This window comes from Colletotrichum lupini, chromosome 8 (genome assembly GCF_023278565.1).
Source record: "Colletotrichum lupini chromosome 8, complete sequence".
Lineage (NCBI taxonomy): Eukaryota > Fungi > Ascomycota > Sordariomycetes > Glomerellales > Glomerellaceae > Colletotrichum > Colletotrichum lupini.
Genome location: NC_064681.1, coordinates 2,645,836 through 2,672,560, shown reverse-complemented (window position 1 = coordinate 2,672,560; position 26,725 = coordinate 2,645,836). Strand labels below are relative to the sequence as shown.

Here is a 26,725-nt window from a genome sequence, read left to right as displayed (position 1 = left end):
TGCCAAATGTCGGTCGATGTTAAAGAGGAGAGGCCTGGCGCGCGAAAGAAGGTGATTGATCGCGACCCGGGGAAGGGAGGGTCGTGTTATGCGGTCGCGGACGGGGAGAGTTCGAATCGGTATCATCGGTACTTTTTTGGACATGTGAGCGCGAATCCGATTCCGAATTACGGTGGGGGGTTTAATGTCAGGAGGTGTAATTGAGAGGGTTGGATGAGAGGGCGTTGGTTAATGTGTAGTAGATATATGCTGAAGGTTTTGGCCAGTGACGGCACTTACAAGGCAAATTGATCAGTGCTTGTGATTAACTCATCTGCCGTCCTCTTTCGGAGAGAAGAAGAAAAACAAGAAAATACCTAGCATCGAAGCATACCATCTCAAAGGTCATATGTGATGTCGGTTGTAAGACTTTCGCGCAGTCCAAACTCAAAGGGTGAGGCCCAAAAGGCAGATAGAGTCCATGTGATGTGGTTCGCGCCACTAATACCGGTACAGCAAATGACATTTTGAGTTCAACTCGACGGTGTCACCCGCACAGCACAGACCGAAAACAGCAATTCAGTCACCACGTTATGAAAAGGAAACATGATCAATGAGTCGATGTTCGGTATAAGCGTTATTTGCTATTTGGCAACGAGTCTTTCTAAGAAAGCGCAAAAATGTAAGCGTTCCGACACCGAGAGTCGAACTCGGATCTCTCCGGGACTTTCAATGAAAGCGGAGTATGCTAACCGCTACACCATGCCGGATTTGATGCTTTCCTCTGGTCTTACGTGAAACCATCAAGGGTGCCTTGACTCGCTAGCTGCGCCCGTCCAAGCACCGGTTTCTGCAACCCGCCCTCTTCTGTGAAGGGCAGCACTTCAGTGTCCGTGCAAGTTGCGAAACCGAGAATCTGGAATCGACCGAAGATCCTTATTTGGCGCGCACACTTCATCTGGTTGCCTTGAAGCCAAGATTCGACTCAAAAACAGTGACAAAACATGGTTGTAGTTGGTGCGCCTCCCGTAACTCTCTTTTTTGGGTGAGTCTTCCAGGCCCCTCACGGGTTTGGCATTGCACCCTGAGAGCCCGTCGGGAGGTTGCTCTTCCACAGCTCTCCGATCGGTTCCACCTCACCGGGCAGTCACGGCCGAATAGACCGACATGCTAGAGACAGTCAAGATCGTAAGAAAAGGCTATCCCAACGTTCCTGTGACATTTATCTTATTTTCGAAAAGAGAGTAGCATGGACTAGTGTACAACATCATGGCGATTGAGGGATACGATGGAGAACGTAGTGAACCTAAATGTTATTTCCCATTACGTTAAGCCACCATCTCTCTTGTGAGACCCCCCAAGCAGCCTGTAAGGTATTGTCTGTCGAACGATAATGGATTCTATCGAACCGTCTCAAGTCAAGCCGTCAGGTGTAAAGTTTCCCCTTCGTCAATCTAGACACGCGACCCCCGTGTTCCACGCAATTCCCAATGACGAGATCAGAAGACTCATCAACCCCTTCAGCGTCACCGAACCTGACTTTGACATTTGCTAGAAGCTTTGCCCTTGCCTCGTCCGAAAGTGCTCCACCGCCGGCGGGCACGTCAAAGTTCGGGTTGCCCCTCGTCAGAGTCGAGATGTTCATGAGTAGCCTTGGGACCCAAATGTTGAGGCTCAGCGCAAGGTCTAGCACTGCTGTGAGAAGCAACACCAAAGTTGCTACGATGAGAACGGCCATCCAGACCTTGTTGTATCGAAGTACTTGTAAACTAATGTAAACGGTGGCTTGTGCTTTTGAGAAGACGTAGTTGTCGTTTGTAGCCGCCCCCCAAAGACTGCTTTGATTAGGCCATACCGTTACGCTGTCGTAATTCTCAGGATGGCCCAAGAAGAGTGGCTCACTGCCTATCATGGCCCACCAGTAGGTGTTAAGAAGCTGACCCAGGCGGATAGAGAATAGCTTCTTCTCTACTGTGAAAATTGGCGGGAGGCGGAAAGCCGCCGTGGCGTTCAATCCCAACTTGGGATCAACCAAGTACGACTGAATGATAGTGGTCGAATGCACACCGCCACCACCGCTATCAGCCAAAGTTGCGAAGTATCGAAAGAACCAGGACCATATGGTGGCGTGTTCTTGGGGACAATCGTCGAAGAAGGTCACGTTCGCTCTCCGACTGTCACCTAATGCCAGCATTGTTGGCCGTATTGCCGTTGCCTCGCAATCCCAGCCCAAGCACGAGACACGAACGTCAACGAACGACGTGGTCATGGAACAACTTGTAAATGTGGAGTCACAGTATTCTGACAACTCCCAATTCCAATAAAGCATTTCTCTGGCTGCGATTCGAGGGTCGGAGCATCGCTTGTCGTGAGTCGAGTTCTGCATTCCTTGCTGATTAGGGACAGTAGCAAGTCCACCCCATTTGAAATTGCGCTGACACCGCCCGTTCTCGCATCCCTCACGCCAACTGTTTATTTCCATAGATGCATTGCCTGTCAAGTTGCGTAGATCGGTGCAATCTAACTTTACGTACGATGTCTCGAGAGTGAAGTTGAACCTATGCCTCTGGGGAATATTGGCAACAGGAATACCGAGCAGAGCGGAATACACCACCTCGTCCTGATACTGATCCAGATGAATCCACTCATTGCTTCCAAGCAGAAGATGAACTGAAAATGACTCGATCATGGGAATCTTGATGTTGCCCCACGTATCTACTTTTGACCTTTTCACTGCATCTGTGGCTCCAAGAGAACTCAAGACCAACGCGTTGATGGGGATCTGTTGGCCTGATAGCACTGTTGAAGCAAACCTTTCGGGGTACCCAACATCATGGTCGAGGTATGGTAGCGTCGCAAGAGACGAGATTTCTTCGGTTCGCGGGGTCAGAACTCGGAGCGTTGCCTGTCCTCCCAGTGGCGATAGTGACCAAACCATCAGTAGTGTAAACCCCAAAATTTCGACTTTTCTAAGATCAGCCATGGTATTGATCGTGCCTGTCAGCGTCGTTGATCCTAAGAGGCTGTCTAAGGCCCCGATACGCTCCCCTTTTTGCAACCTCCAATGGGCACAGCTTCTGACGGCCCTACCGACAATGTAAGTAAACATCAAGGGCACAACCGTCGGGCCCTAAGCGAAAAATCAGTACAATAAACGGACACAATGAGCCAGTAAATCATCTTACAAGTCGGGAAAATTCGCGTGCAAACGTCCAAGTCTGTGACAGGGCTTCAATGTCTTGTCCGTTGTTCAAAAGTAGAATCGCAATGTATGTAACCATAACAGCTACCAGAAGGAAGGAAAGCAGACTGAGTAGAATTTCTGAGGGTTTAGACAGTCCGCTCTTGAGTCTTTTTGGTGGCCACTGTAAAAGCTTCGACTCAGCTCTCCCTGAACCTGGTGGAGGTTCGTGTCGGGTTTCCTCAGGTGCGTCAATGGTCGTCTGCTCGCTGGTTCGTGGAGATGACATTTCTTCTTTGCTATCAGAGTTCAAGCTGTGCAAAACAGTGTCTAGAAAGGCTCAAATTCCGTGGAGCTTTCTTTAAGTGATTGATGAAAGACGCAAGCTGTGTCCTCGGTCGAGACACACATCTCATCAAGCTGGCAAAGAAGAAGCCAACAAGGCAGACGGAAGACCATGTCACAAGCTGAACTCAACTACCACGACACAGCCATCAAAGCCCATCACGCCATACTACAAGCATGACGCGGATCGGAACAGATTGTATATTGGCTGTTACCTCGTAAGCCTGGACTCCTTCTGTAGGATTCAGGTCTGGCTGGCTGAGACCTGGCGATATGTTGTGACGTCCGTCTTTGCTAATGGCTGGACACTTGTACGAAGCTGTCTGCCTCTCGGGTGACGGCGTAACGTAGGACGAATGATCAAGCCACCACCTTGTAGGATGGTGGGCTCAGCGCTTCCCGCAGGCAACCTGAGAAGCGGAAAGACGAGGACGAGGAGGCATCAATAGCTCCGCCTGCCTGAAGGGCGACGAATATGGCATACTTGTGTGACGGGCACTTGAAGTTGAAATCTTCCTTCAATAAGCCTTTTATCTCGGCATCAAGTGGTATAATACAGTTTCATCGCAAAGTCGTCATGCCCCAGTGGCATTAAGCATTTTCTTCGACCCATTCCTCAATCCTCTCCACTAGCTCACTCTTCTTGCCCGCTGTGCTCTGTCCCCTTGCCGCAAGAATGTCTTTCAGATCGGCAACCAGCATCTTGTTCAACGCACCACTGGCCACAGATTCCTTGAGCTGCGCCGTCGTCATACCAGACCCTGAAACCTTTGCAGCCTTCGGTGCGGCCTTGACTCTCTTGGCCGGTCTTTCGTCGTCGCCGCCGTCCGCCTCGCGCTTGATGGCTGCCTTTGCTAACGCTATCTTGGTCTCGTCCTGTAGGGTCTCGGCCCAGTCATCCAGGTATCCACCGGCGCGCTTGCTGATGGCCTTGTATTTCGGCTCTGTGAGATCTTCCGCCTTTTCAGGGTACTCCTCCTCGAGAGCCAAGACCTGGAGAATCTTGTAGTGCCACTGAAGCGATGGGTTGGGGTATTTCTTGGGGTTGTACATGGCCTTTGGTAGCTGTAGCTGCTGGACGATGATGCGCATCTTGTCGATAAGCTCGTTGGAACTTACGACGTGATTACTTGGGGGCTCGGGGCCTTCGCGTACGTCGTCAGCGAAAGGAAGCGGGTAGAGCCAAAGACCGGCGGGTAGATAGGGCGTTCCTGAATCGTCTTCAGACTTCTCATGGGAAGGGACGATGGCAACGAGGATTGGGCTAGCGTTGACACGGGTGACAGCCCATGCGATGCCGATCTTCTTGTCTTTTAGCAGCTTTTGCCAAAGAGCACTGAAGACACGAGTCGAGCCGACATAGTCCTCCTCTGATGGGAAGATGAATGTTGATTTCTTGATACTCGCCCAAAAGGGAAGCATAGAGCGCGGCTTGAAACCGATAATGCGGATGATGGGGGAACCGAAGTCTTTGAGAGACTTCTGCTCCTCTGGTGCAAAGTGCACGTATTCGCCGCCAAATTTGTAAGCCTTCTTGAACTCGACCTTTTCAACCGTCCGGGCACTATCCTCGGCGATCCGTGTCGTTTCGCCGTTGGCGAGCTGAGGTTTCTCACCGTCTAGCCAGATGTATGATGTTCTTGCTGGGGTCTGACGGTGAAGAATATTGTATCCCTTGACCGAGATTCTGAGTCCAGGGGCGATCTCGAAGGGGAGGTTAGAGAATAGGGAGCGCTTGGGCGTTTCTTTGGAGTTGATGTTTGATATTAATGAGTTGAGGAGACTGAGGCCATCGCCGGACTTTGAGTTTCTGGTTTCGGAGAGATTGGCCTCTGCAACTAGGTCTCGATAGATGATGTCCTGCACGGTCAGCTTTCTGCCCACTCCAATCGAACGGCTCAGTACTTACATCGTAAAATTTGCCGAGGTCGAACTTCCTCTCGTCTCTGGTAATGGGGAAAAGCTCGATCACAACTCCAAGATCGTACAAGTCTTTTGCACGGACAGCCGCAGCCGATTTGGCATCCTTGTTCTTGCCGTGTGGGTCATCATTGTCTGTGATGATGAAGAGTCGTCTGCTGCCAAAGTTCGCCGCCTTGGTAGTGAAGATTTGGTTTGCGCAGAAAAAGACGTTGGCCATCTGGACTTCTTCCTCCGCCGGCACTAGCACCTCATCTTCATCTTCGGCCTCTTCTCCATCCGCGCCGACCAAGGTCTTTAGTGCCTTGACATCTTCAGCAGCGGGAACGTCGAGGTCTGCGAACAAGTAGCAGTGCGGGTAGCCCAAGCCTGCTCGACCGCTTTCTTCTTGGAACTTTGACTTTTCCGTGCCGAAGAAGAGAATGCCCATCATGTCTTTGGGGTTAGAGATGATGCGCTGCTGCATGAGATGGTAGGCGCATTTCAAAGCTGCCTCGACGGCACTGTCCCTATCGGCCTTCTTGGAGTTTGTTGCGGGCGGATGCTGCAGCATTGATGAGCTCACGTCAATGGCGAGCAAAATGGCATCTTTTTGAGCCTTGAAGTCCTGCGACAGGTCAGTTATAAGTCATGATCCACAGTGCATAGGACTTACGGTCTCATCAAGCTCCTCCTCAGCATCATCCTCATCCTCATCCTCTCTTTTGAAGTGTCCGCGATCAGCCATCTTTGAAAGTTCACTCAAAATGTGTACGAAGAGAAGATGGGATGTGTTTCGCTGCGCTGGTTGTGAAGCGGATGGATATAGCAAGCACTTGCAGGTTAGCTACCAGGCGTCGCTCCAGGCAGCCAGCGCGACTGGGGCCTTCGCGCAGCTGGGAAGCTCGCGCCAAGCTCGCAGGAGCTCCTGGTCACAGCGCGCAACCACGTGACTGTAATTGCCGTGATTCTGGATTACGCAGTGTCTAATTGGCCAATTCGACTGCGGGTTAGGGGAGTACCCAGGCACCAGTTGATTCAGGGCCAGGACAGGGCATTCTGTAAGTATCGAGGTATCTTCTCGGCCTCACAGGGGTCCTGCTCGGTGCTCGGTGGGCTGCTGTCCAGATCGGGATTTCCTTCGTCATCGAAGCCCGAATTCCTCAAAGTGTCGCCCAGCATCGACGCATCACCGGGGTTCGCGGATTGCCACAAGTGCGAGAATCTAAAGCCACTTGAACATTAACCACATTTTTCCTTCGCACTACACTCTTTCCTAGTCGTGTATTCACATTCAACCATTGTTACGATCGAATGGCGTTCAAGTACTCCACAGGACAGCTCTCGCGGAGCTTGTCCAAGGCGACGACATCTGCGCGCAATGCCTCATCGCCTCTCACCATGGCACTGCCGAAGCAGTCGGCTGCGCAGCTTAGATCAATGGCGACGGTCGTACCACCTGTGACGCAAAACTCTGCTGGATCCAAGGGACCGACGGCGATGGTATTCATGAACATGGGTGGCCCTTCAACGACGGACGAAGTGGGAGACTTTCTGAGCAGGCTCTTTGTAGGTCTATCGTCATTCTACATTTTGCGACGCAAGCTAACGATGCGCAGGCAGATGGCGACTTGATTCCCCTTGGCCGTTTCCAGAACTACCTCGGTCCCCTGATTTCGAAGCGACGGACTCCCAAGATCCAGAAGCAATACGCCGATATTGGTGGCGGCTCACCTATTCGCAAGTGGTCTGAGTATCAGAACGCCGAGATGTGCAGGATTCTCGATGAGATCTCACCCGAGACAGCGCCACACAAGCCGTACACAGCTTTCCGCTACGCCGACCCTCTGACCGAGGAGATGTACAACAAGCTTTTCGAGGATGGCTTTGGAAAGGGAAGAGGCGGAAGAGCGGTTGCATTCACACAATACCCCCAGTACTCGTGCTCGACGACAGGAAGCAGCATCAACGAGTTGTGGAAGTGGAGGCAAAGGCTGGAGGGCAAGGCCGTCGGAGAGACGACACCCGGCGACGGTACCATTTCATGGAGTGTGATCGATCGCTGGCCGGTACACCCGGGCCTGGTCGAGGCGTTTGCACAGAACATTGAGGCGAAGTTGTTGGAATACCCCGAGGAAAGACGCAAGGACGCCGTCCTGATCTTCTCCGCCCACAGCTTGCCCATGTCTGTGGTCAACAGAGGCGACCCTTACCCGGCCGAAGTTGCCGCGACCGTGTACGCTGTCATGCAGCGCCTCAAGTTCTCCAACCCCTACCGCCTCTGCTGGCAGTCCCAGGTCGGCCCGTCCGCCTGGCTAGGACCCCAGACCTCCGACTCGGTTGAGAACTACGTCCACAAGGGCCAGAAGGACCTTGTGTTGATTCCCATTGCCTTCACATCAGACCACATCGAGACTTTGTTCGAGCTGGACCTCGAAGTCATCGCTGACTCTGGAAGCCCGGAGACGGTCAAGAGAGTGGAGAGTTTGAACGGCAGCCCCGTATTCATCAAGGCTCTTGCCGACATTGCCAAGGCTCATCTCGACAGCAGTGTAGCCTGCTCGCCGCAGATGGAGTTGCGGTGCCCTGGCTGCAAGAGCGAGCGATGCTTGGAGTCGAAGAAGTTCTTTGCGGGACAGCAATCAAAGCTCCTCCCCGCGCAGGAGAAGACTCTTGCCCAATGAAGCATGAGTCGCATCTAATTTGCGACATGTAATTGTGTATTATATCAGGAACCGGGGATCTGCTAGGGTCTAAAGTGGCATTCGGAGGGAGGCGAATTCAAAAGTACATCAACTCTCAAATCTATTCCACCATTCATGCACAAAGTGTCGCCCGCAGCGGCATGAACAACCTGTATCCGAATTGGAGATGTGTGATGAGTGTGAAATGCCCAACTGCAAAGAAGCAAGGATCGAAATGTTGAAGGGGACTTTGCCTGTGATGATGACGCCACTCTATTTTTGAGATGTGCTAACAATTTCCAAACCTAGCTCCACCAACGATCGCCCTCAATCAATCTGCTCTTAGTGAAGCTACAAATCGACTCCATCACGCTTACATAGTTGACGATTGGCTATGTTTAAGACACGGCCTTTGGCACAGAAGGTATTTCGAACTCAAACCCTCGATATCCGACGAAATATGAGCTCTCAAGATAAGATTCATTTCGGGCCGTTTGAGGTCACCAGCCAGGTCAGTTGCATTTCATCACAGTCAATGACATCCTGTTATGCGTCAATCTTAAATTGGCCTTGCGGCATCTTATGCAATCTTGCTATGGGCACGTTTTATGGATGCGACATGGGCACTACTTCATTTCAAGAAACCTGAACTCGGGCATCACAGCTACACTCATAGACTAACACGAGACCAGGTCTTCTACAAGACGGCGCACTCCTTCGCCCTGGTCAACCTCAAGCCCCTCCTCCCAGGACACGTCCTCGTCTGCCCCCTCCAGGCTCACAAACGCCTCACGGATCTCCAGCCCGCTGAGGTGACGGACCTCTTCACGACGACACAGCTCATCCAAAAGATGCTGGCGCGTCGCTACTTCTCCAACGCCACGTCCAGATCAGAACCGGCGGCGCCGGAGGCCGGATCGTTTAACATTGCGGTCCAGGACGGCGCCGACGCGGGGCAGACGGTGTCGCACGTCCACGTTCACATCATCCCGCGCGTCCCCGGTGAGACGGGCAAGGCTGGGGAAGGGCCGAGAGATGAGATTTATGAGCAGATGTCTGCTGAAGATGGCAATGTTGGTGGCGCATTGTGGGATGCGGAGTTAGGGAGGAGGCCGGAGGCGGGAGGGAAGTTTGCGAGGATTGAGGATGCGATGAGGAAGGCGAGGAGTATGGAGGAGATGGTGGCTGAAGCGGACTCGTATCGGGAATTATTGAAGGATATGGGAGCTTCGAGTGAGAGCTGAATATCGAATAGCGACCATATCACGATGAATTGAGCGTTCCCACAGGCCAATTACTGTAAGTTGCTCTCACATTGAACTCAGCTTCAGGTCCTCAGTGTGCGTCATTGCGGATCGAGGTACGTGACACAAGACTCCTATAGAAGTCTGGATCTTGATGAGATGAGGTAAAGACTCATCAGTATGAAAGAGAAGAATAAAGCATGTCTTTCATATCATGATCCAAGCAATTGGATGTAGCTTATCAAGTCAGCGGAAGCTACAGATCGTGGTACTCCCTCATCGTGAAGACAGTGCCTGATTTGGCAAGCTCGCAATTAGCACGGTACACTAAGGAGCTTGGAGCAAGTCCAGGAACCCCCACCAAATCATTAACGCGTCCAGGGTCGTCGCGTCGAGTCGCGTCTCCCCTCTCAAGAATAATTGTCACTGAAGGAACACCACACTGCCAGACTGCAGTTAAGGCACTCAGCGCAACACTTAACATCGTCGCAACTAGCAAACAAGAGAACTGAACCGTTCGAGCTCAGTTGGGCTCTCCTCCAAAATGCCCAGCGCATCTTCACCCGTCACATTCCCCGCCAGCCCATCACCGCCCGCAGCGAAACGCCCAAGGGCCCCGGCGGCTGATACGACGAAATCAAAGCCAAAGGTCAACAGCGGTTTCCTTCTTGACGATGATTCCGACTCCGACGACAACAATGAGCAGCAGCCTCCTCTGAAAAAACAACTCCTCGATTTTAGCGCCCGCTTGCAACGTCCAGCGCCCATAACCTCCCTATCGGACGACGATGTCCTCGAGCCGATAGCCCAAGCACCTGAAAAGACGAACGACCGTGTTGAAGTTGCGCCTACACGAAATGTCCCTCCTCCTGCCCGACCTCAAAGCCTTGCATCATCATTACTCCAGGACACGCCATCGATCTTCAAGTCTTCGAGGACCTTCAATCTCACTACCTGTAACGGGACAACTACCACAATCAAGCAACGAAAGCCGACAGCCAACGCATCATACGAAAGCATCATTGCGGCGCGGTCCAAGACAAAGGAGGGAAAAGCTAAGCGCGCATACTACGGCATAGCTATCAATGAGCTCATCGACAAGGCCAAGAGCGAAGCTTCAGAACCACGCCCAAAGAGAAAGGAAAGTGATGTCCCAGTGCGGTCAGTCGAGCCGACACACATTGGCAAATCTCAAAAGAAGACCCTCCTGTGGACCGAAAAATACAGGGCGAAGAACTTTCTGGATCTTTGCGGTGACGATGGTACAAATCGTATGGTCCTGCGCTGGCTGAAGCGGTGGGACCCAATCGTATTCCCCGGCATTGCGAAGAAGGCCCCGATCGTACGAAGGCCAGGCGCGAAACAGGTCCAAGAGGAAGAGAAGCCGCACAAGAAGATTCTCATGCTGACGGGACCACCGGGTCTCGGCAAGACGACTCTGGCTCACGTCTGTGCGAGACAAGCGGGGTACGAAGTGATGGAGATCAACGCCAGCGACGACCGCAGCCGAGACGTCGTCAAGAACCGGATACGAACGTCCCTAGGGACCGAGAGTGTCAAGACTGTCGAGAACGTCAAGTCCAAAGATGGAGAGGTACAGCAAAAGGTTGCCAAACCGGCCTGTGTCATTGTTGATGAGGTCGACGGTGTCGTGGGTGGATCCGGCGCTTCAGGGGAGGGTGGTTTCGTTAAGGCTTTGATTGACCTCGTGCTCATCGATCAAAAGAATAGTGCTGGCGGATCCGATTCCTCGTACTCCAAGAAAAAGAAAAAGGGGGATGACTTTCGCCTCCTGCGCCCCCTTATTCTCATCTGCAACGATGTCTACCACCCCTCTCTCAGGCCTCTTCGGCAGTCCGGAATGGCGGAGGTAATCCATGTCGGAAAGCCAGGCATCGATGCTGTTGTTACACGCCTCAAAACCGTATTCGACAAGGAGGGCATCCCCTGTGAGAAGGACGCAGCACGCAAGGTTTGTGAAGCCGCTTGGGGTATGACGAGCGGCATCGATGCAAAGCGTGGCGCGGAGAGCGGAGCTGAGGGCGATCTTCGAGGAGTCATGGTCGTTGGCGAATGGGTTGCCGGGCGCTTCAGGGCTGCCGCCGGCTTCAATGAGCGCTTGACAAGGCAATGGCTAGACCAAAACGTGATGCACGACCTTACAGAAGGCGCTGGAGGAGCTAGAGGGCTCGGGAGAGGGAGTGCAAAGGACATTGTGTCACGCGTCTTTCAAGAAGGCGGTGGCTTTCCGAAACAAGCCCTGGACACATCACAAAACTTCAAGAACCAGCACGAACAACCCAAGGCTCAGTTGGGCTTTGCGGAGTATCACAAGAAGAACGCAATGGAGCGGTTGCGACACATGATTGACACCAGCGGAGAGGTCGAGCGCGTCATGACAGACGTCTTCTTGGAGTACCCAAACCGAGAATTTAACGACGACTCGTTCCTCTCGAAGCCGAATGCGGCGTACGACTGGATGAACTTTCTCGACACCTGCTCGTCACGCACATTTGGAAGTCAGGAGTGGGAATTGGCGCCGTACCTGAGCCAACCGATCTTGGCCTGCCACAGCTTGTTCGCCTCGTCCAAGCGACATCAAGTCAACAAAGGCTACGACAGAAAATGGGGCGCCACAGAGGAGGACAGCGAGCCTCCCGTGCCGTTCTCGGGCCCCCGAGCTGATTATGCCGCCTTTGAAGCGCAGAAGCAGAACAGGGCCATGCTCCAGGCCATCCAGGCGCAGCTTACGCCCACGCTGGGGCGGTCCTTCCGGAGCGCTGAAGACATCTCGACCGAGTTCATGCCGTACTTGGTCCGGATGGTGTCGCCGGACGTCAAGCCGGTAGTCATTGGCGGCAGCGGCATCAGCACGGCTAGCGTGCGGAAAGAGACGGAGAAGATCATGGTCAAGCGGGCGGCGGAGATTATGGCGGAGGTCGGGATCGAGATGCAGAAGGGCAAGATCGAGACGGATTCGTTGGTTAATAGGGGGCCGCAGTGGGTGTACCGCATGGAACCGTGAGTTACTATTCTCCTCTTGTGAACTACTTTTTGGTGGGAATTCTGCTAACAAAGTCCCAAATAGTGATCTCGATGCCCTTGCGGTGTACGAGACGGCAGGGAACCTGGTACTCTCCAGCCAAGCACCGACCCGATACGCCGTCCGCCAGGTGCTAGACCAGGAACTACAAAAGACCATTATCTTACGCGAAGCCGCGGCCCGCCAGGCGCGCTTCAAGGTTGGTGGACCACTGGGAGGGGCAGAGGATACACCTTCGCAGCAGCAACAACGGGCGGATAAGGAGAACATGATCAAGGAGCAGGAGAGGATCCTCGCGTCGAGCGTGAAGAAGGACTTTTTCGGGCGTGTGATTCCTGCAAGACCGCTGGGCGAGATGGATGGCAACGCCAAGAGGAAGAAGACGCACGATCACCACGAGGGCGGGAAGAGTGATAACAAGGTCTGGGTTACGTACCATGAAGGATTGAATAATGCTGTCAGGAAGCCGATTTCGTTGCTGGAGTTTATGAAGGGTTTGTAGGCGGGGGCCAAGGCGGTCTCTTTCTTTGGACTAGATATGGGATTTTGATGAATATAATTGAGTCCGATTCCTACATTCATTCAAGTCTTGGTTGCTTGCACATCGTCAGTACTTTGCTTTGCGTCAGAGCCGGGTATTCGAGTGATATCTGCGACACTCTGCATCTCTGACACGTCTAGGGCCGAGTAGAAATCCTGTACCGTCGATGATGGGCTTCAACACTCCTTCATGCAGCTTTCATTTGGCGTTGGTTTTCTACAAGACCACAAGAAAGTAAAGTAACAGCTCATGTGTCCGCAAGAAAGATCGCTCTTCGGGCTGGCGTGCAAAGCTTTGAGGAGCGTATACGGTATACAAAGCGTAGTCAGTGTAAGGCAGGTACGGCCAGACGCACGAGTATTCCGGTCTCGCCTGCCCAGCGTATACCTTTATATACCCCCTCAATCCCAATACTGTCACCAGCCAGCAGGCGCCCGTCTAGGTCGACGGGTCAGGTCAAACTGGCTGGGTGGTGGAGTGGTTAATGGCCAACAATCAATTATCTACACCAACCAGCCTACTCGACGACAGGCTTAGCGCATACGATAGTACCCGAGTTCGAATCCCAGCATGAGCACCAAGAGATGTAGCCCTCAGTTCAGCACCGGGGGGGTGAACTCTTTTTGTCCCTCTTTCATAGGTATCTTGGTGATTGCGGCATTGTGGTGGGGTTTTTGAGCTTATATCTCAGGGTCACCACGGGAACAATTGGTTATTTCAATCAACCAATAGTCAGTTAATATGATCGATCGATCGACCGCCTGATCATCATTACTATCGACGTTGAATCGATCATGAAGTTCAATTAATCATAGTCTCTCTGCCATCCTGTGCTGTGATCCACCACACTCATTCCACAATCCTCAATCTCCAACGATCCAGCCTCTTACACAGGCGGCCACTCCGGCCGACCAAAAGGACACAAGTCCGGTCCGCCCGCAGCAGTCTTGATGATATCCGCAGCCTTCTCAGCAACAGCATACACAGCAGCCTGAATATGCGCCCCCGGAACGAGCGGCATGATCCCGGCATCGACAACCCGCAGGTTGCACGTCCCGTACACCATCAGCTCCGCGTCCACGACCCCGCCCAGCTCCAGCGGCATCATGCTCGTCGTACCGCTGGGGTGATACTCAGTGCCGACGAGCGGCTTCAGCGCCGCCATGAGCTCCGTCTCGTCCGTCGAGTTCAAACGCGGATCCTCCACGACGGGCTGGAGAGGCGTCATTGCCTCCGTGCGCATGAGGCGTTGGATGAGTTGTAGGCCGAGACGGATGATTTTGCAGTCGAGAGGGTCGGCGCAATAACGAGGGTCAACCACGGGTCCGTCAAAGATTGAGGCTGAGCGGGGGCAGACGGTGCCGCGAGATAGGGGCTTCTGGTTGGCGATGGACATTTGGCCCCAGGAGGCGGCGAGGAGCTCGTAGGCGCCGACGTCCGGGCGGGCTAAGTGGGCGAGGACGAGGCTCTTTTGGCGGGTGTAGCCGGATTGTACCGTTGGCGGGGTGTCGAGCGGGAGGAAGGTGAAGGAGGATTGGTTTGTGGCGTGCTGGAGGAGGAGTTTCCATTCGGATGCGTGGTATTGGAGGCTTGGGAAGGCGACTGTGTTGATCAAGGGAGCAGTCAAAGGGCCTATTGGAAATGTTAGAGATGATGGTGTAAGCAGTTTTGAGAGTATTGACGTACCGGTGTGGTTTGTGACAAAGGTGGTGAGTGCATTGTCGAAGGCGGCGCCGGTGAGGTCGCGAGAAGTGAAAATGGATGAGTTGGAGTCTGTAGTTCGAGTCAGCTACATGGTCATCTTGCGAGGCAGTGAGAAGAATGACGACAGGACTCACAGTCGAATTCAAATTGGGCCATGGGATGATCCTGAAAGTTGTTTCCGACACCTGGCAGGTCGATCTGTACAGAGATATTCAATGACTCCAAGACTTTGCGGGGACCAATGCCCGAAACCTGAAGCAGCGTGGGCGATTGAATCGCGCCGGCAGCCAAGATGACCTCCCTTTTGGTAGTGATTGTTCTGTTGATGCCAAGGGGCTCAGATGAGAACTACAGACAGTTAGTCAATAGGTCGCCATGGATCCGAGACCCCATCATAGGAGAACGGGTGATGACGTACATCAACCCCAATGACTCGACGACGGGTTCCCTCCTTGGCGAGCGAGCTGGGCAAGCCCACAATGAGACGCGTCGCGGTCTGCCCGGTAACGACGTGCAGGTTCGAACGCGAGATGGCCGGATCGAAGTAACCTGTTCTTGCATCGGAGCGGGTCTGGTTGGTAGGAGACATGCTGGACGGGACCATCATGGCTCCTGTCGGGTCGCCCGTGTTAAGGTCGCCCGAGAGGTGGATGCCCATCTCTGACAGCCCGTGAATGACATGATCTGTGAGAAAGTCAGAATAATGAAACAGACTGGATGATGAGAGGACTGTACCCGACGAGTTATAGAAGTATTCAGGGTAAGCGACATTGATGGGTCCTTCTGTGCCATGAACCGACATATCCGGGTGAATGTTGAGGCGGTCCTGGGTATTTTGATCAATATTTGTGGTATACGTCTCAACCTGTATTTTCCGTCAGTTTTGAAGTTCTCATTCCTTCACTGTCATCTTCATGTGAATCTCATCAAACTCACCTTCTTGAAGTAGGGAAGAAGGCTCTTCCATCCCCATCCTCGATTTCCCAGCTCTTCCCAAGCATCAAAGTCCGCTGCCGATCCTCTGGTCCAGCACATGCCATTCGTGACGGAACCGCCGCCAATGACTCTGCCCTGGCTGATCCCGCGCGTCTTGCCATCGAGAAACGTCTGAGGAGCCGTCGTGACGCTCTTGCCGTATGGCGAGGGCGGTGTGAGGCCGATGTAGCCGGGCGCGATGACCCTGCTCTCCCGTCCGTCGAGCTCGCCAGACTCGATCACGAGGACAGTCGCTGGCGTATGGTCAGCTTTGCCAAGGCGCGCGCGCGCGAATGACGATGAAGGAGAAAAAAACTTACTGTTTTTATCCTCGCTCAGACGGTTGGCGACGACCAAGCCTGAGAGGCCACCGCCGACGACGATGTACTCATACTCTTCGAGGAGGAACTTGTCGATAGTCTCGTCGGTGATGTGTAGGGCGTTCGAAATGGGAAGCAACACCCAAGATAAGAATAGCAGCAACGCCAACGTCGAATTCATCATGGTTGAAGTCGAAACGCGCCCTGGGTAATATTAAGAATAGAATCGTCGTCGTCAGGGCTCAAGAACAAATGCCCTTCCAAAGTGTATGAACACAAAAAAAAAGATGATGAAGTGGAAGTTATTGACTACGAATCAGCGAAAGGAAAGAAGAAAAAAAGGTCAAAAGCTTTCTGATCAATGAGAGTGAGAAAGAGCTCTTCCAAGTGAACGTCTTGATCAAACGAATGGACGCAAGGCTTAGTCGCCCGGCCTTGACGGTGTTGACGATGTATACGGACAATGAGAAAAGAGTGAAAGGAGGGAGTCACTGAGGACTCACCAGCGCATGACTAGGCACCAAAAGACTCGATCCCGTCAAGTATTATATCCATTCTACATTTCCAAACTCGTTTCTTCTGCCATTTTGATGATGTTTCTCGAGTACTCCACGCAGATATCTGGAGCACCTCAGTCCAGCGAGACACAAAGTGGCACGAGATCGTGTTGTAAGTGAGAGTTGCGGAGACCACCTCAACCTACGAGTTCGTATTCTTGGCGTTCCCTTACCCACAGCAATGTGTCTGAAAATACACTAGAACGCGTTGCAAGTCTTCTAGCTCGCAAGTCCTTCTTCTTCGCCGTATTCCACAGCGTAGAGACTCATAGAAGACTGTTTTGCAGAGAGACTCAACTTTCTTATTCCGACAGCTGCCCCTCCTTCATCTGAAGTTGACTCAGCTCGCGCAATCAAACCGTCGATCGTCACAAGCCATCGGCTTTCACGGCGGGCTAATTATTTGGCGTACCGTCCTGTTGGACATTTCAAATTTGTCGATGATGTTTGCTATATCTGACTCTGATCATTCACTGTTTCATGCGCAAGACTCCAGCTGAAATCACTTGAAATCTTCGGCATCTTCGTAGATCCAGCTTCAATACTGGGGAAAGTCCCTCAGGGGATCGATTGAAAAGCAAAAACGGGCCCATCTAGTCGGGCCATCCCCTCGGGTGGTTTTATGTCGATCATCAAGGAAGCCGGAGCCTGATGTAGAGCTGAATAGAGATCCCTGTTGGATGGCCAGCTTCAAGATCAAGACGATTCGGCGAAACTACACTTCGAAATGATGGGCGAAGATAAACCTAGGGAAAGAAGTGCTGATACTCATACACGCACGACCCTCACGGCTTCAACGCTGAGGCGCTTCTTCTTTTTCTCAAATAAAAAGAAGATGGCTGTATACCATCCTTAGATTCATCAGCCTTAAAGCAGTACCAGATATTCGGGCGTTACCATGGCTCATGGTGCAAGTGCGAGCTTCTGTCATACGATAAATTGAGAGATAGACATCGGCGATGGCTAGAGCCTTTCGAAATCGCCAAGTCAACCATTGTCTCAATGCGGAAACGTGGATTGGACTTTGGCATTGTCTGTAGGTCTTGCAGGAGTTTGGATCATTTCTTTGAGAAGATTTTCAACGGTTGGATGGCAAATTTGGAAGGAAATACGCGGGAAGGAAGATATGCGAGGAGGTTACACGGAAGGGACAGTACCTAGGACGGCGCGGACGGGCAGTTCCTTCGCAGTATCGGGAGAGGACCCACCTTCAGGCGTTTGGGCCAATAGAACGACACATGAAGTAATGTCACCTCTCCTCCTTCCAATCGTCCTGTGACGCAAGAAATGTTTCCATCGTTTACCTTACACCTCAGACTGTTATCTCCAAACTTGAAAGATGAGCATGTTGAGACGAACCATCACACGGAGACACGACGTCTTTCGCCGGAGCACGGCGGGCGCTGGCCGCTACCTACACCTTGCGCCCCCGTTCCTCCTAGACGATTACACGCCCCGTTACATGGCATTGACCTCCATCGATGAATCCAAAAAGCGATCAAAGGCCTACGCCCATCTCTCCAAGTGCAACCTCTGTCCGCGACTTTGCGGTGTCAATCGTTTCGAGACGACTGGAATGTGTCTGATTGGCAATGACACCAAGGTCAACGTGATTGCTCCGCATTTTGGTGAAGGTCTGGGGCAAACGTCTCCATCGCATCCAACGTCTTTTCTAAACCTCTCAGAGGTTCTGCGAGATCTTTTGGACTGACCATAATCTGATCTAGAACCTTGCGTCCAAGGGCACAATGGCAGTGGCGCCGTGTTCTTCTCGGGTTGCAATCTGCGTTGCGTATTCTGCCAAAATCATGACATTGCACATCAGCGTAACGGTCAAGACTTGACACCCGAGGAGCTGGGTGAATGGTACGTCAAGCTACAGCAGATCGGCCGAGTTCATAACATCAACCTCATCACTCCGGAGCATGTTGTGCCCCAGGTTGTCCTCAGTATATTGCATGCGAAGGAGCTGGGCCTGCGAGTGCCAATCATCTACAATACCTCCAGCTTTGATTCGTTAGCGTCCTTGGAGCTACTTGATGGCTTGGTAGACATCTATTTACCTGACTTCAAGGTATGGGAGTCGGCGACATCCAAGCGGTTGCTCAAGGCAGACGACTATGCCGCCACAGCTCGCGAGAGCATCAAAGCAATGCACAATCAGGTCGGTGACCTGTGCTTTACTGGAGATGGCATCGCCAAGAGCGGCCTTCTAGTTCGCCATCTTGTCATGCCCGGAAAGGAACAAGAGGGATATCGCATAATGCAGTTCTTGGCAGAGGAAGTTTCCAGAGATTGCTTCGTCAACATTATGGAGCAGTACCACCCAGACGCGCACGTTGGCAAGTCTAAGAGACGCAACAAAAAGAGCACCGACACCCAGGACGACGAGGTCCGCTATAGCGAAATCAACCGAGCCGTATCAGGAGACGAGGTGTCCTCGGTCCGAAAGGCTGCGGAAGCGGCTGGTCTTTGGCGGTTCTGCGATCCTCCTCGGCACGACGGCTTCAACATCTGAAAAGAAGTCCCTTACATCAAAAGTAACGATGGTAGGTGCTCTTACGGCAGGCTTGAATTTGCTCCCTCGAGAAAGTAGGATGCCCCTGCACGGGTAGGACGGCCGCAGATGTATGACGACCCAGACCTCTCTAGCAGGGATGCCCGTCTGGATTATGCCAACAGCCCGTCCGTTTTTATGATGGCGTCAACAACTACAGCTACGTGAGTGACGTGGTTGTTTTGCTACCAATCGCATCAGTGCTGGCATAGTACCCTCTATAATCGTGTGGTCCTCATATTAATGTTTAGATCCACAAATGTGTTTCAGTAACTCTTAAGCCGTTCATTCACCTCAAGTCTACGTTTGAGAACTATTGGGCTGACGAACATACAGGCCAAATTGCCCATATCTATTTGCAAGTGCAAGCAGATGGGCAGATCTGCCATGTATACTTCATTAGCAAGCCGCATCTGCTGCGCATTCAGGTATTGTTTGGAAGCACAGATCGCACCGGAGCTTCAACTGCGCCATCTTGTTTGCCGAATGCCTGCTCTCTCTCAGACGTACCAGGCTAAATCGGGATTTCCCTTGCTCACTGCATCTTTGCTTCATCAAGTTCGATTAGAGCTTTCGGTCTCGGATATGAGGATGTCGCGGCGAAGGGGCCTCATACTTCTGAACCCCTAACCTACCCTTTGTCTCGAATTTGCCAGATCGGGACACAGTCGGAGTCGACTCTCATCGGTTATAGCCTATATCTGATCGAACAGGACCAACTTTTCTCTCTCGAGGGACAATCTTGTCGACACTAGTACCGTTGTTTGTCTTTGCCCCTCATCATGAATCAGCATGTCGAAGCTCCAGTCTTCGTTCCTTCCAACATCAAGAATCAAGATTCTACAACATCGTCCGATGACTCGGCCTCGACCAACTCCCCAGACCTGTTATGCCTCAGAGGATCACGAATACTTTGTACTCCGGCAGTACCATCACCACTCCTGGCCGCCCTGAGACTCGGTCGCCCGAATCCAAGAGCCAGTGTCAACACGACCACCGAACCGGATTCTGGATGGTCTACTGCAGCATCACCGCTTTCTTTCGAACAATTATACATGGAAAAGGCATATCTGATGGATTCATTGAGCAAACAGGGCGAACGCGAGATCAACCTCATGCGAAGGCTGTCGATCCTCCAGGAGAATGTTGACAGTGGGTTGCCCTCTGACGAGCGCCGCAAGGCAAGAAAGAAGATAGCTCTGCTCAAGAGCAAGATCGTCGATGCCACGGCACAAAAGAAGATCATTCTCCTGCGGCTCGGCGATATCTACGTGGAGCTTCAGAGCCGCGAGACCTGGATGCAGATACAACACGAACTCTACGAGAGAAGATACGCATGGTGGTCCGTCGATTCACCCAGTGCTTCCGCTTATGCTACAACACCGTCCGATGTAACATCGATGATACCGACGCCACTGAACGCGGCCTCCCCGGTATTCTTTCCCGCGGAATGTCATCCGGTATACAACACGTGGGACGTAGCGGCTCCTCGCTTTGGAGAGCATTGGTATGAGGTGTATGATACAAGGCCAGCTGGATCATGGGCCGATTTTGGTCAACATCCTGAGGTTCTTGCGGAAAACTTGGGGAATCATGGCTTACAATTTGTTTATGGGTTGAGGGCGGGGGATTCGCGGCAGGATGGTATCAAAGGCCAGGACCAGGAATCAAGCCAGGAGATTGAAACTCCGATATCGGGCAGAAGAAGTAGTCTACCCTCGTTGAAAAGCCTCTGGCCAGGGGTTGAGGGGCTACGCAGACCAGGCGAAAAGGAGAACGAGCCAGTATCGCAGGTCTATCAGAACTAACTACCCGAAGCATGGTTGTACGGCAGACAGGCGCAAGTAGATGAGCCCAGCCTGCGTGTGCTTTTAGTGTTCTCATGTCTCATCCGGGGAGTAGGCAGATAGATGGTAATTGCAATAAAGCAGGGTAGGGAATCTTTTTTACTATAATCATCAAATAAGGGCCGCCTCCAAACTCCTCGACATGCCTCTTTTTAGAGTTTTGTGTTTATTCCTGGCCATGAATATACCACAACCGTCACCAACGCATCCAGTCTCACTCATTCACCGCCAACCACCTGCCACCATGCCTCTATAACAAACAAATTTGTTTGATACTGTCACCAAGGCCCATGGCGTGGCGGGGAATGTCCTCGTCTGAATTGCCCCGCTTCCATGGGTCCCGGGTTCGAGTCCCGGCTTTCTCTTGTAAAAATCCGAGCCTCATTTCGCATGAGGTGTAGCTCGGATCTTTCGTAAGCCTCCTCTTGTAGGGGGCTGAGCTTTTGTTATTTTTCCTCTTTTGTTGCCAACTATGAAAGCGAAGCTACCTCGTAGCATTCGTTCAGCTCGTGCGTGACAGACACTCCGCGGCAGCCAGCCAGCCCCTTACGCAAACTCTCCAAACTGGCCGTCGTCGAAACCCAGGTCTTGTGCGGATTTCCTGTTCTCCCTCTTCTTATCTCGGATATTGGCAGCGCTCGGAGGCGGCGGCAATCCGAAGCTACCAGCACCACCGCTGCTCTTGGGCGCGCTCGGCGGCGGCGGAAGAGAGAACCCCTGCAACCCTCCCGCTCCTCCGCCGGGGATCTCGGACCCGGACTCGGTCCTCGCCCGGCGCCCAATCTTTGACCCGCCAAAGTTGATGGTGATGGTCTCGCCCTCCTTGAGACTGTAATCCTTGTTCTTCTCCTCCTCGGCGCGCTTGCTATTCTCAGCAGCCTGCTTGGCGTGGCTGGCGTCGAGCAAACCCAAACTCTTCTGCGCCTCCTGCAGCGCGACGCCGAAGTCGAACGCCTCGCTGCGCTCCTCGAAGCCGACGCCCAGCACCGCCTTCCGGCCCTGCCCGTCCATGACGCGCACCGCGAAGAAGCGCGACGAGTCGAGCACAGGCTCGACGGCGTTGATGGAGGTGTAGGGCGCGGCGGCGAAGAGCTGGCCGTTGGAGGGGTCCTCGAGGACGATGTCGACCTTGATGTGGTTCTCTTTCGAGGTTATGCCTGCGGGTGCGCCGGGGGCCACGGGGACGACGGCGGAGCCTACGCCTACTGGAGTAGGGCGGGCGGCGGCGGCGGTCTCCCAGGCTGTTTCGAGAACGCGGAGGCGCGCGGTGAAGATTTGGCGGTCGGTCCAGCCGGCGGCGGTGTAGCCCTTGTTCGAGGTGAGGGGCGGGATGTTGTAGACGTGGGCGCCGGAGGCGATGAAGAGGATGCGCTGGATAGCGTCGGCTGGGAGGGGGTTGCCTGTTGTGGGATCGAGTTGTTCCATTGTGTTGTGTTCTTTGTGTGCTGAACAACTGTGATGGAGTTGTAGATGAGGTGTTGGTGGTGGAGGTTATGTTGACGGAGAGGAATATAGCTTCAAGTACTGTCAGGGAGGGGTAAGAGGATGTGCTTGGGAGCTTCTACGGGTGTCTCGGTCTTGTAGAGGTAGAAGAAGCTTCATGATGGAGAAAAGAAAGCAGAGGGAAGAGAAAACGGGGTTGAATTGCTTGCTTGTATTCAGGGGAGGGGGGGAGATGAAGGCTTACAAGGACGGGAGCTTGATTAGCTGGGCATTGGGTGGTGTCAGTGTTTCGGGAGTAGAGGGGACCCCGCTGTCGGTAGTGGGATGCTTTCAGGGTGACGGTGACGATACGAGTACGGCTATTCCGCACCCACACGAAGGCTATCCCGCACCTATACTAGGCCATATTTAGTAAAAACTGGGGCAGCACAGCCTTAATATGCATTTTAATAGCAATACTACTATAGAAATTACTACGTTAATAATTACGAGTTTACGATTACTTAATATATAATTATCTACCGAATTAACTATTATAATACTAAAATTACTACTATTACTTACCTAGGCTCGGGCTAAGCTAATTTTACTAACTACCCTCTTATTACTTATTATACTATTAGCCTAATTATCTTAATTACGGCTATAATAAAAGTATTAATAAAGCTACGAAGTAGTAGTATTATTATTAATTTAATAAAAAGGGTACGTTATAAGGGTAGTAAGATTACTAAAAAGAGTATTATAATAGTAGTTAAGGCTATTAAAGTCTTATTATTTTAGTAATTAACTTACTAAGCTATAAGTTAAATTAGGTATTAATAATAAAAGTAATAGTATTTTATAATATATTAACTAATTACTTATTAGCGGCTTTAGTAGCGGTTTTTTACTTTTTTTATAGCTACGTAGGGGCTAGCGTAGGGGTAGGGGTAATATTTTAATAACGTAATAATAGGTCGTATTTAAAAGCAGAGGGCTCTCTTAAAATAGAATTATTATATAAGCTAAAAATAATATTCTAACCCTAAAAGGGTATAGTAGGCTTATTATAAAGGGTATTATTCTAGTACGTATAGCTTTAACGAGGTAATGCGGGATATTCTTATAAAGAATATAGAAAGTAAATATTCATATAGAAGTAAGAATATATGAATATAGGGGAAATAAGCGTATATAAAAGAGGTTTTTGTAATAAAGAGAGTAATATAGTTGAATTACTATATAAGAAGTTGCTTGCTTAACGAAAGGTCTAAGTAGGTAAATACACGCCTATATATAGGTATAAAAACCTCCTACTAGAATATTCTATTGCTTATTAATTATGATATAATTAATAAGCGTATACATAAGTGAATGCGTAATCGTAGTACGTAATTCCGCCTTAAGTAAATTCCAGATTATTTAGTTACCTTCCAGTACTTTCCATTGCTCACGTAAGCTTATATAAGCAGTATTGCTTACATAATCAATACCTATAATAATCTATAGAAATCGTAGATTAATATAGTATATAGTTTGCTTACGTAATATTGATAATAAGGCGAATAATAAGGTAAACAAAGTTACCTTCGTAACAATTATCGTTAGTAATAATCGGGGTAAATTATTAATAATTAATACGTAACTTAATTATTTTTAAGTTAGCTTTACGGGTTACTTTACGGAGAGTAATAATTATAAGCTAGAATAAGGTAAAAAAGGTTAGTTAACGTTTTTTTAGTAAAAGGATTAATACTAACGTACTAGATCCTAATTTAATTATTAGTAGTAGTTAATATTATTTTTTATAAGTAACTAAGCCGGGTTACTTAACTTTAAATAGTCGAGGAAGTTATAGTAGTATAATAGGCCCTATTAGCTTAAAAAGGTATTAGTATAGGGAGGTAGGTACTTCGTACGAGATTAGTTATAAAAGACCTTTTTAATAATACGTAATTAATACTAGATTTAATTAAGTACCTAAAAAGAGATTATTAATAAAAGATTCCTTATTATAGGTATATTACTATAGCCTATTTTAATATAATATTTTTATTTACTTACTTCCTTTTTAAATCGTACTTCTTTTATATAAACTATTTTAACAATAATAAGTTAAAAACTATAGAAGTTAGAGAGCCGATTACGTAAGTACAACTTTAACTTATAATAAGTAAACTCTATACATAACGTAACTTTAAAACCGTAATTTTATAAGTAACTAACGTAATAAGTATAAAATTATTTATAAAAAAGTAAATAAATAACCTCGAAATACGAGACTATTCGTAGCTACGTAAAATCGAAGATTTTATAAAATATAGCTTAGTAATAGTTAAAATCTTCTTTAGTCCTAGTATAAACGTACGTATACTAAGCCTTAAGAAATTTATTAAGCGTTTATTTATACGAATTTAATAATAAAATTAGTATAATTAAGGGCCGTAGAGGTAATAGAATTAGTAAATTAATTAAAAATAAATAATCGTTATTAACGGGCTATGTTAGTTAAAGTAATTCGTAAGTTAAAAATTAACTTAGCGAGCTAGCTATAAGATCCTTACTTTTCGTAATCTTTACTTAGTTAATTAATTCCTAAAGATTTACTAAATTTATATTAATACAATTAAGCTAACTAGAGCTTTTTAATTACTTTAGTACCTTATTTTAAGGATTAATTCTAGTGCTAAGTAATAAATTTTTTAATACTAATATATAAAGTTAGAAAGTAGCTTCGTAAGAATTCTAAATAGCTACGGATTCCTTTTTATATATACTATCCTATTTCTATTTAATATTTAATATTATATTTTTAAAAATATACTAAAAATAGATTTATTATAGTATATCTAGAAATACTACCCTTATTCCCTTTTTTAGCGTATTATTAAAGTCCGTAATAATTATTTTTAGTTACGGAATTTCTTTTTTTTTTATACTAATTTTAACTAGCTTAGTACTTATTTAAAAGTTTTTATATTTTTACTTAATACGAAGTAAAAGGCTGCGTTAAATATAATATAAATAGAAGTTATATTATTAATTTATAAAAGTAGTATATTAAAATAGTTAACTTACTCTCTTAGTAAGTCTTAATAACTTCTAATTATATAATTACTAACCTTATAAGTATTATTTATTATAAGTAATTTAGGGTTCTTTTTTTATATTTTAAAGTATTATATATATATTTAAAATACGTTATCGATCTTACTTATTATAGGGCTATAGTAAATTATTAAAAATATTATATTGTTATTATCGTTAAGTACTTATAAAAAGATTTATATCAAAAAGAGCGGGCCGTACTTATCCTATTATAGCTTTTACTAAGTATTCTTAACGTCGCGCTATTTAACGAGTATACTTATAGAATTATGGATTTAAGTAGTAATATAAATAAAAGTAAGTTTTTTAGTTATTAATAATAACTTTATTATAACCCTAACCGTCTTTTTACTAAACTCTTATTAACTTAGCTTATAAAAGACCTAGCTTAACGAGTACGATTCTATTATTAATAATTTATAATTATACTTATTATATATTATACTTATTATATATTATACTTATTATATATTATACTTATTCTATACTTATTTTATAAGTTAGGGTATTAATATATACGAGCCCTCTATAAGTAGCCCGTTTTTAATATTATTATTTATTATTATTTAATTACTAATTACCGTAGCTAATTATTATATTTATATACGAGATCTAAGTAGAATAGGGAGCCGTTTTACCGCTTTTTTAACTTTAACTTATTTATTTTATAACTAAGGTCTTATTAATATAGCCGAACCCTTATAAAAAAGTCGTTAATCGAATTATTTATTAAATTTATTAAAAAAAGCTTAAGGAAAATATAAAAAAGTAGGAATTAGGTAATTAAATTAATATAAAAATATCCTAATATAGTTAATAGAAAAGTACTATAATAATTATATAATTACGTTACTTAGGTTAATATATAAGTAACCTAGCCGCTAGAATTAGCTAGAGCTACTTAATATAGCTACTACCTAATTCTACCTACTATTTCCCCGAGCGGGCCTAGTATGGGTGCGGGATAGCCTTCGTGTGGGTGCGGAATAGCCGTACTCGACGATACAGGGCGATGAGACCGCTATTTCTGTGGTGTTGTAGGGACCCTGGACCGACGGGGGGCCTAGACGGAGGCTTGCACCTTGCGTACGGGCTCGGAGGGCGACTTGGGAGGCCCCGGAGTAGATAGGTGGGTACTTGCGAGATGCGTGTAGATGACGTGTGGCATTAGGTAGATCCATATCGGAGCTTCCGGTTGTGAACCTAAGAAGAGCCCCTCCTAATTACCCCGCCAAATCAGAGCCATCAATCCCTTTGGGCGTGGGCGCAACGGCAAGCTCCATTCGGTCACTCGTGGCCCGTGGGAATTGAGTCAC

The 26,725-nt window shown here is 49.0% G+C and overlaps 7 protein-coding genes and 1 non-coding gene across 8 annotated transcripts; 4 read left to right on the top strand and 4 right to left on the bottom strand.

Moving 5' to 3' along the window:
- Positions 1-377: 377 nt before the first annotated feature.
- CLUP02_15299 (ATP-dependent DNA helicase II) lies at positions 378-6,152 on the bottom strand (the record flags this gene model as incomplete). Its single annotated transcript, XM_049294223.1, has 12 exons — positions 378-480; positions 774-963; positions 1,047-1,149; positions 1,317-1,379; positions 1,442-3,109; positions 3,165-3,474; positions 3,570-3,637; positions 3,676-3,813; positions 3,875-4,032; positions 4,144-5,365; positions 5,415-6,032; positions 6,081-6,152. The coding sequence occupies 12 exons, from the start codon at positions 6,150-6,152 to the stop codon at positions 378-380; spliced, it is 4,713 nt and encodes a 1,570-aa protein (XP_049151369.1).
- On the bottom strand, positions 669-749 carry CLUP02_tRNA269. The gene has a single exon. It is a non-coding gene; the product is annotated as a tRNA-Glu (tRNA).
- Positions 6,153-6,718: 566 nt separating the features above from the next.
- On the top strand, positions 6,719-8,088 carry CLUP02_15298 (ferrochelatase; the record flags this gene model as incomplete). The annotated part of the gene is made up of 2 exons (XM_049294222.1): positions 6,719-6,973; positions 7,024-8,088. 2 exons carry the CDS (start codon positions 6,719-6,721, stop codon positions 8,086-8,088), a joined length of 1,320 nt encoding a protein of 439 aa, XP_049151368.1.
- Positions 8,089-8,548: 460 nt separating this feature from the next.
- On the top strand, positions 8,549-12,877 carry CLUP02_15297 (ATPase; the record flags this gene model as incomplete). Its single annotated transcript, XM_049294221.1, has 4 exons — positions 8,549-8,599; positions 8,781-9,321; positions 10,094-12,353; positions 12,421-12,877. 4 exons carry the CDS (start codon positions 8,549-8,551, stop codon positions 12,875-12,877), a joined length of 3,309 nt encoding a protein of 1,102 aa, XP_049151367.1.
- Positions 12,878-13,802: 925 nt separating this feature from the next.
- On the bottom strand, positions 13,803-16,099 carry CLUP02_15296 (GMC oxidoreductase; the record flags this gene model as incomplete). Its single annotated transcript, XM_049294220.1, has 6 exons — positions 13,803-14,548; positions 14,603-14,689; positions 14,755-14,968; positions 15,039-15,485; positions 15,557-15,849; positions 15,916-16,099. 6 exons carry the CDS (start codon positions 16,097-16,099, stop codon positions 13,803-13,805), a joined length of 1,971 nt encoding a protein of 656 aa, XP_049151366.1.
- Positions 16,100-17,811: 1,712 nt separating this feature from the next.
- CLUP02_15295 (radical SAM superfamily protein) lies at positions 17,812-18,990 on the top strand (the record flags this gene model as incomplete). The annotated part of the gene is made up of 2 exons (XM_049294219.1): positions 17,812-18,106; positions 18,200-18,990. 2 exons carry the CDS (start codon positions 17,812-17,814, stop codon positions 18,988-18,990), a joined length of 1,086 nt encoding a protein of 361 aa, XP_049151365.1.
- Positions 18,991-19,098: 108 nt separating this feature from the next.
- On the top strand, positions 19,099-20,837 carry CLUP02_15294 (uncharacterized protein; the record flags this gene model as incomplete). The annotated part of the gene is made up of 5 exons (XM_049294218.1): positions 19,099-19,193; positions 19,231-19,240; positions 19,366-19,535; positions 19,589-19,773; positions 19,831-20,837. 5 exons carry the CDS (start codon positions 19,099-19,101, stop codon positions 20,835-20,837), a joined length of 1,467 nt encoding a protein of 488 aa, XP_049151364.1.
- Positions 20,838-21,422: 585 nt separating this feature from the next.
- Positions 21,423-22,301, bottom strand: CLUP02_15293 (uncharacterized protein; the record flags this gene model as incomplete). Its single annotated transcript, XM_049294217.1, has 1 exon — positions 21,423-22,301. One exon carries the CDS (start codon positions 22,299-22,301, stop codon positions 21,423-21,425), a length of 879 nt encoding a protein of 292 aa, XP_049151363.1.
- Positions 22,302-26,725: the final 4,424 nt, after the last annotated feature.